This window comes from Limulus polyphemus, unplaced genomic scaffold (genome assembly GCF_000517525.1).
Source record: "Limulus polyphemus unplaced genomic scaffold, Limulus_polyphemus-2.1.2 Scaffold3250, whole genome shotgun sequence".
NCBI classification, from domain to species: Eukaryota; Metazoa; Arthropoda; class Merostomata; order Xiphosura; family Limulidae; genus Limulus; species Limulus polyphemus.
The window spans coordinates 71,256-80,761 of NW_013668860.1; the positions used below are offsets into that span (position 1 = coordinate 71,256).

Here is a 9,506-nt window from a genome sequence, read left to right on the forward strand (position 1 = left end):
CCCCAAGGAACTTACGCACTGCATGGTATGCTGTTTGTTTTTCCCCTATTGTCTATTTGTAATTCACCAAACCATGTGTAACCTTTCTCACAGAAGGAAAAAGAGTTTTTTAAAAGTTTAGTATTTCCCAGAAAACTTTACAGCAAGTTATGTGAGAAGTTATTATCTGTAATTTTCTGTTTAGTATTCGTCTTTTTGGGAACCAGAACTTCACAAGTTATTAATGGTATTTTTTTTTTGTAATCATTCCTTTTTTTCAAATTATTCGTGTTATTTAGTTTTAATGTTTATATGAATGTAAATCTCTCATCGTGGAAGAGTAGACATAAGGGGTGACAAAATAAAGGTCACTTTTTTTATGTAATTATTTTTATTTCTACATTTTCCACTGACTTACTAGCGTTTTGTTACTTATTTTAAATATATTATTTTGCTTTAGTTTATACTTGTTTTAATCCATATATATATGTTATTAAAGTGGTTTTAAGTTGTGTTTTTTTTTATATATTTCATTTATCAATTTTGTGTGAGAATGAACCTTTAGAATATATCTATTTTGTTGATTCTACAAAAAAATATATTTTACTACATATTTATACTGCTTTTATTTTATATGTACATTTCAGTGCAAGTCGTATGATACCTTGTATTCTGATAGAGTTATAATTACACTGTAAACAAGTTAAACGGTATTAAAGAGATTGAACTTCGAGTGTTGTTTAAAAACAAAACCTTCTCACCTTGAGATAAAACTACTACACACACACACACACACACACACACATTTAAAGAAATAATTGGAAAACCAAACTTTTATTTGATAGAAATTGAATAGTACATCCACAATATTCTGACACTAATAATGTCAAACTGGTTTGTTGATATTCTCAGCATAGAAGTTACATATTATCCATATAAACTATCTGAATACCAAAGTAATACTTGTTGTTTGAACTTAAAACTGTTTATATAAAGATACATAAAATGTTGTCTAACCTTCCAACTTCCAACTCTTATTGGGTAAGATGGGGAGGGACAGAATACTTCCAGCTGGTATTGGGTAAGATGGAGAGGGACAGAATACTTCCAGCTGGTATTGGGTGAGATGGGGAGGGACAGAATACTTCCAGCTGGTATTGGGTGAGATAGGGAGGGACAGAATACTTCCATCTGTTATTGTGTGAGATGGGGAGGAACAGAATACTTCCATCTGTTATTGGGTGAGATGGTGAGGGACAGAATACTTCCATCTGTTATTGGGTGAGATGGTGAGGGACAGAATACTTCCATCTGTTATTGGGTGAGATAGGGAGGGACAGAATACTTCCATCTGTTATTGGGTGAGATAGGGAGGGACAGAATGCTTCCAACTGTTATTGTGTGAGATGGTGAGGGACAGAATACTTCCATCTGTTATTGGGTGAGATAGGGAGGGACAGAATACTTCCATCTGTTATTGGGTAAGATGGGGAGAGACAGAATACTTCCAGCTGGTGTTGGGTGAGATGGGGAGGAACAGAATACTTCCATCTGTTATTGGGTGAGATAGGGAGGGACAGAATACTTCCATCTGTTATTGGGTGAGATAGGGAGGGACAGAATACTTCCATCTGTTATTGGGTGAGATAGGGAGGGACAGAATATTTCCAGCTGTTATTGGGTGAGATGGTGAGGGACAGAATGCTTCCAACTGTTAGTGGGTGAGATGGGAGAGACAGAATACTTCCATCTGTTATTGGGTGAGATAGGGAGGGACAGAATATTTCCAGCTGTTATTGGGTGAGATGGGGAGTTTCCATATTTTAATCTTTAATGTTCATCAATTTTTATGTCCAATCAGTTATCCTCTTCAATGTTAGTTTTTTTTAATGATCTCATAAAAGTCGGATTTTTTTATTTTGGTTTTTGATAGCCTATTGTAATACATGATAACATATAAATAAATGTGGGTAAATAATTTAAAATATGGCAAGAACTTGTTTGCCCAAATTAACTCAGCTAAATATTTTTTGAAACAAGGAGGACACCTCAGTTACTTCAGGTTTGTGGTTTGGTATGTAAAATAGGTCAGAATAAGTTAATTTATAAAGTATTAAGAGAATAAATATTAATGTACGATATTGCAAATAAAAAAAAAGATATTTTTTCTGATAAACACAAAACAATAAAATATTTCTATATCCAGGCACGAATTCGTAAAATATTTACAGAATTTGTGCAACAGAAGCTTCAGTAGATTTTGGGAGGTATAATTCTTGATACGTTGATGAAACAAAGCCAAGTGGAACATCTTTGGCACTGTACATATAGGGCAACTTTTGTTTGGCATTTGGGATTCATCGGCTAAAACAGTATATAGATTCAAAACATTTGACTAAACTCTAACTTATGATGTACAATATCTAGACTATACAGTCGGCAGTTAAACGTTTTTGGTGCAAATGTTCAAGAATCGTGGTAACTAGATCAGGTATAAATGTTTGAGAAGATAATTCGTAATTAGAAGTCAGCGAGAAGTTGACCATGGTGTCTAAGTTTCAATTATTCAGAGCAACAAATTTGCAATTTAAAAATTTCAATTTTATAGCATTCCAAGAAAAATTCACTCTTGAGTTATTTTTTTGTAATATTTAAGATACAGTGTTCAATCAAGGTTTAAGTTCAGTTCATACACAAGTTTATTACAGCTGTAATAGAATGGTTAATGTGAAGAGCTGAAAGTGCAAACTACAAAATTTTGTTATATATTATTTTATAAAAATCACTGAGAAGACAAAATTTGCACTGCTTAATGTTATATTGACATTCTTTGTCAGAATAAGAATGGTGGTAGAGTCTAGTTCACTCGAGACTAACTATATGTCAACCCGTGTGAAAAAAAAAAGGAAATTTTTTCGAGCATTTTGGACCACCTTTTATTTCCATTGAACAAAGTCAAAAGTATGGAATTTTGAACATGAGTAGGAAGTGAACATTTATCATTTAAAAGAATGTTTCCCTAATTTAAAAAGTATCAAGTTACAGCGTATACATGTTAGTTTAAACTATTGAAACGAAAATAAAACTGGCAAAACTTTTATTACAAGTTATTTAACATAGTGAAATGTTGTGTTTCATGCTGATCAGGCTAATTTGAAAATTGAAGGTTAGTAATTAGTTCTTTTTTAAAGCTACAGAAAAGCTTAACCAATGGGGGGTCATACATCCCCTGTCGACCTTTTAGATTATTATTTTTTCTTTTTATCTGTGTATACTTCAAATAGCTTTTGGTTTCATGACTGTCGGTTACAGAGTTTCTAATGACATATGAGACATATAAAATTTTAACAAATACCATCGATGTTACAGTTAATTTCACTATTTTCATCTATTTTGTCAGTCTATAAAGTCTGGAGAGGATTTGAATGGGTAAAGAAGAAAACTTTAATACAAGTTTAACAAATTTAGAAAGGTTCGACAAGGTTTTGTTGATTGCAGTTGACTTATGATACATACAGTTATACAAATTAAAGGAACTATAAAATATGAAAGAAAAGCTTTGAGTATAGATTAAGAAACCTTTGAACTGGTTATGACCTTTGATCAAACCATAATCAGTTATCCGAGTTAACATGATATTCTTAGTTTGTATATTGAGCTTACAATGGATTAGGCTACCGTCAATAAACAAATTACCAATCTTAAAAAAATATCAGTGACAGTAAATATTTAAGGAGTTGAAAGAAAACAAAAACAGGGAGAACTTTTGTATATTTTGATAATCAAATATATAGAGTTATATTTAACATGCACACACATGCATTTTCTGCAAGTTAAAACATATAGAAGTCACAGTAGTCCAAACTCAAAATTTGCTAGTCACAATTGTTTGGTTATTAGATTTTTAAATTTCTGAATGTGCATAAAAATGTTTTGTGTTTTCTTTTTCTATAACATTACCTACTAATTAAAATTAAAAAGACCTGGCTGAAGATTTCAAGTCATTGATAAACTTGGTAGGTTAAGCCTAGACCTGGCTGAAGATTTAAAGTCATTGATAATCATGCTGGGTTTAGCCTAGACGTGACTGAAGATTTCAAGTCATTGATAATCTTGGTAGGTTAAACCTAGGCCTGGCTGAAAATTTAAAGTCATTGATAATCTTGCTGGGTTAAGCCTAGACGTGGCTGAAGATTTCAAGTCACTGATAATCTTGGTAGGTTAAGCCTTTAAAGCTTCCAATTTTGTAGGTACGCTATTACTTAAAGATTTCTTTTTTGTATCTTCTTTTATCACCAGCCAAACATTGCATACAAATTATGGTGAACTGTGGACTCAAGGATCTGTGGTTTATATTACACTCCACACTTTACAGTTACAGCAAGGCCTGGCAGTTAGGGGGTGCTCGACTCACAATTTGAGGGTTGTAGGTTTGAATCTCTGTCACCAAACATGCACATATTTTGATACAGCAAGGCCTAACAGCTAGAGAGCTCGACTCCCAATATGAGTGTTACAGGTTTAAAAACCTGTCACCGAATATACACATCCTTTCAATCGTAGGGGCATTATAATGTGACAGTCAATCCCACTATTCACTGGTAAAAGAGTAGCCCAAAAATTGGTTCACTGCTAAATTAGGGATGGCTAGCACAGATAGCCCTTGTGTAGCTTTGCGAAAAATTAAAAACAAACCAAAACAGTCAATTAGGGTAGCCCAAAGGTTGCTGGTGGGTGTTGTTGACTAGGTACATTTCCTTTAGTCTATCAATCCTAAATTAGGAATGGATAGAACAGATAACTCTTGTGTTTTACACAAATATCTGAAACAATCTCTTACAAACTTTGTAACAATAATGGAGGAGATGACAATTCAACAGTCAAGCAGTAGTGTTTCTAGTATAACCAAAACTGCTACAGTGTATTAATTATATTGCTATAATGACCTCAAAAACCAGAATACAACTTCATTAGTTAGTTAATTATCCCAACAAAGGATGATGATGATTTAATTTGTATCTGCTTTCATCTGTTAAATAAAAAAAAGATCTTTACAGTCTACATTCGTTTATTTTTTGTACATTTTTGAAGAAAAAAAAACGTTTCATTAGTACATATTATTAGACTGCGCATAGGCCTAGTGGTTAGTGTGTTCAAACTGTGAAACCGTGGATTTGTTTTAGCAGCTCGTTGCTACAGAAATGGATGCGCTATAATAGTGATGGACAAGTCCCTCCATTTGGTTGGACAAGAGTTGCCAGTGGGTGCTGCTGACTAGCTGCCTTCCCTCTAGTCTTATCAACTCAAAATTAGGGATGGCTATGTTCGTAATACGCTTTGGATGACTTTACACAAAAATTCATAAACAAACAATTACATATTACTACTAGTTATATCCAGTAAAATTGAAATGTCGAAACTTAATTGTCATCAAATAAAATACTTGGACTCACAAGAGAAATCGAATATAATAGAATTTAATACTAAAATACAAAGAACGTCAAATATACAGCGATCACAGATTAAGGATCTGAAGAAAGAAAGCATTATATAAAACTTGATATTTTTTCTTGTATTCCCTCCCTTATTTTACCGTGCTAGTTTTATTCTCATTAACACTGTGAACTGGAAATGGCTGAAACATAAATTCTTATCATATATAAATAATGGGTACTGTAGGTGCTGATGACAAGAGGGGGAATTGTTACAACTTACTTGTTCTTATTTCACATGCTAAAAAACACACAGTGTTATAAAAATCCCTGACCTACCAAGACCATTGCAATTATTATAAAATCTACACTAGTTAGGTTTGCGGCAAAGTTATGCTGAAATACGAGTAGTAACATTTTCAGTACACAGAAATGTGCTGTGGTGTTAAGTTTTGTAATGATGGTACTGAGAAATGTCATTCCTTTTATGAACACAAAATAACACTACTAATGCCTCAGATATGAAAACAGTCAGGACTTAGCTTTAGTCTTTCTCGAGATAATTTTTTTATATTAAAATGCCTCACGGGAGTTAAATGTTAATGCTAATTCTGGTTTGATGGGTTAACTCCAGGACTTAATCTTGGTACACCTTCACGTTCCTTCATCATGTTGATTTCCCTAAAAGGGGGCCGAAGGCTGCCTGTAGGGGTGACATGTTTTAACCACTGGCACCATTATACAGTAGTGTGTTGTCTGTCAGTCAGTAGACACTAAAATTACGTCACAAAAGGGATGTTTAATGTTGCAATTTGTACTGTGATGACGTTAATAAAACGTAAGCATGCCATGAATCACGAGAAGAATTATGCACTCTGTAGGCTACAACACATCATAACATACGAACTTGAAATGCAAGAAATAAAACAATTTATTACTTTGAATGTTGGTTTTATTTACTCTTGAAACAGAATACTTTCAGGGACCCCATTGAAGTGCAACTAGTTAACTACTCTCTTGTCTCAAAGTTTTCTTAGAGAGAGAGTTTATAAGGTGAAAACTCTTTCTCTAAAAGTAAAGAAAATATTTTAATGATGTTTGTTTCTTAACTGATCTCTTAACTCTTTCACACACTATACAACCTTGAAAAAGTGTGGTATTAACCTCCTGTGAGATCAGAATTTTTAACCTCCATGAAGAAAGTTTCATTTAAGTTACAAAATATTAAAATGTGCATCTTTTTTTTTTTGCATTTTATTGTATATCTAAAAATAAACAAAACATGCCACTAGCAGAGCTACTTATGTATAAACCTGACACTGGCAGAGCTGTTTATCAATAATGTGACACTTGTAGAGTTATTTATCTGTAAAACTGACACTGGGGAAGTTCTTTATCTGTAAAACTGATACTGGGGAAGTTATTTATCTGTAAAACTGACAATAGGAGAGCTGTTTATCAATAATGTGACACTTGTAGAGTTATTTATCTGTAAAACTGACAATAGGAGAGCTGTTTATCAATAATGTGACACTTGTAGAGTTATTTATCTGTAAAACTGACACTGGCAGAGCTGTTTATCAATAATGTGACACTTGTAGAGTTATTTATCTGTAAAACTGACAATAGGAGAGCTGTTTGTTAATAATAAATAAACGTTAGTGTTTGTTTTTTATTATTATATTCACTGACACTATATTATGTAAATCTGACCTAGTGTTTGTTTATCATGTATGTATTTTCACTACATTTCTAAGAACTTTTCAAAATTGTCACTTTCATAACTGACATTGTTCGATGTAGACCTAACTCTAGAACTTGTTGTTATTTATAGGAATTGGTGTGAGTTCCATCTCAGTTAAAGCAACTTGATACACAATATGTTTATGTGTATGGTTCAGATTAATTAATTATTATTACCTCTTCTGGAAACAGTCGCTGCTCCTGGTTATGAGAATCATACAGTTGTTTCTACTGTCGAGGAGAAGAAGCCAAAAAAGCTAAATGTTGTTTTGGAGCCAGTAATGTCAAGATTGACTTATCACAATTTTTCTGAAGTTACAAACTTCATGAAAACTTTGGTCAACAATTATTCCACTGTATCACAACTGTACAGGTATGAAGAGGGGGAAATTGGGGAGGGGGGCTTAGTGAGGTCTTTTAACACAAATTAAATAATAAATATTTCTACAGAATAAAACAAAGCGATCACTTCAAAACGTAAAATTGAATAATATTTTTGCAAAATTCCAATCAAGTTTTTTTTTTTTAGATCATGCTCAAAGAACATTAATATTTATGGACCATTAATTATTCAAAAGTTAAATCATATTTCTTCTTGTATTTTGTAATTTTTGACACTGAATTCTGTAATCATATAAAAATTCTTATTATTTTCTTTTTATCACTGTGGATTAAAATTGTGGTTTTAATCCTTAGTAAAGATTAAAGTAATGATTTTAATCCTTAGTAAAGATGAATATTATCTCTTGAAGATAAGTTCTACATAAAGTACAAGGTATTATCTCCTGACATAAGTTTTACATAAAGTACAAGGTATTATCTCCTGAGATAAGTTTTACATAAAGTACAAGGTATTATCTCCTGACATAAGTTTTACATAAAGTACAACGTATTATCTCCTGAGATAAGTTCTACATAAAGTACAAAGTATTATCTCCAGAGATAAGTTCTACATAAAGTACAACGTATTATCTCCAGAGATAAGTTCTACATAAAGTACAATGTATTATCTCCAGAGATAAGTTCTACATAAAGTACAACGTATTATCTCCAGAGATAAGTTCTACATAAAGTACAACGTATTATCTCCAGAGATAAGTTCTACATAAAGTATCTTTTGTAATAACTTCTACTGAAAGTACTATCTGAGAAGTATTTTTTGTTACAAGTTTTCTCTGTGTAGTATCTTGTGTGACAAGTTCGACAAAAAGTAAAACACAGTTTCTGTTTTTATTCTTATAGTATTGGTAAAACTGTTGAGAAGCGAGACATCTTAGTTCTTGAAATATCTGCTCACCCAGGCAAGCATCAACCAGGAATACCTGAAGTTCGTTACTTAGGTGGTCTCCATGGAAACGACCTGGTCACAACAGAACTTTTATTACAGTTAGCTAATCACATCCTTTCTCACTATGGACGTGACACGGCCATTACCGAGGTAGACATAGTTTTATTTTAAGATTCATTTTATGAAAGACGAATAATTTTTATAATCACACATCTTTAGCTCAAGAAAGGAAGTGTGTACTTGAACTTTACAAAAATGTCGACTTTAAAAATCATTCTGCTTTGTTAAATTATTAATGTTTTTGTTTTCCAGTGAGATTATTACAGAAAAATCTTGTGTTGTACTTAAAAATTGCTATCATACAATTTGTTGTTATGAGTATACATGAATATTATAGAAGTGTGTGTATTCACAAATTGTCCAGTCATTGCTTAGGTATAAACGTTTCATTTTAAAGCTTAAATACATTATAATTGCTTGAGTGTGAAGATTACTAGGACATTGCCGAACATGCCTTTAGTGTAGCAGTTAAATGATTATTTTGTTAATTTCTTTCTTATTTCAAGTTTTGAAAGATATTTATTGGTATCAATATTTGTTGATTATTCTGTGTGTTATGTAAAGACTTTTGTTTTCTAGATTCGGTAACTTAGCTCTTGCTCTGTCGCATCTTTTAGAACATATCGTACACAAAGAACAATCTGAGTATTATCTCTTCAGATCAGTTCTTTTAGTTCAGATGTGTGTTATGTAAAGTCTTTTGTTCTCTAGATTCAGTAACTTAGCTCTTGCTCTGTCGCATCTTTTAGAACATATCGTACGCAAAGTACAATCTGAGTATTATCTCTTCAGATCAGTTCTTTTAGTTCAGATGTCGCATCTTTTAGAATATAGTGATTATTCTATGTATTATGTTTACAGTGTTACCTAGTTAGTTCCAGTATTTTCATTGACATTATCATTTTCTAATGCACTAGATCAAAATCTTGTGATGGAAAATTTAACAAAATTAGGTTACATTTGAGCCCTTTTATGTCAGGAGAAAGAAGAGCTTTGTCTAAATC

General features: G+C 32.3%; 1 protein-coding gene across 1 annotated transcript in view; it reads left to right on the plus strand.

Moving 5' to 3' along the window:
• The window catches only part of LOC106468988 (carboxypeptidase D-like), a 52,038-nt gene that overhangs the window by 25,586 nt on the left and 16,946 nt on the right, over positions 1-9,506 (plus strand). The window contains exons 15-17 of the mRNA XM_013929442.2: positions 2-25; positions 7,347-7,527; positions 8,397-8,592. Coding sequence (XP_013784896.1) covers positions 2-25; positions 7,347-7,527; positions 8,397-8,592 — 401 coding nt within the window. The remainder of the gene's footprint in view (position 1; positions 26-7,346; positions 7,528-8,396; positions 8,593-9,506) is intronic.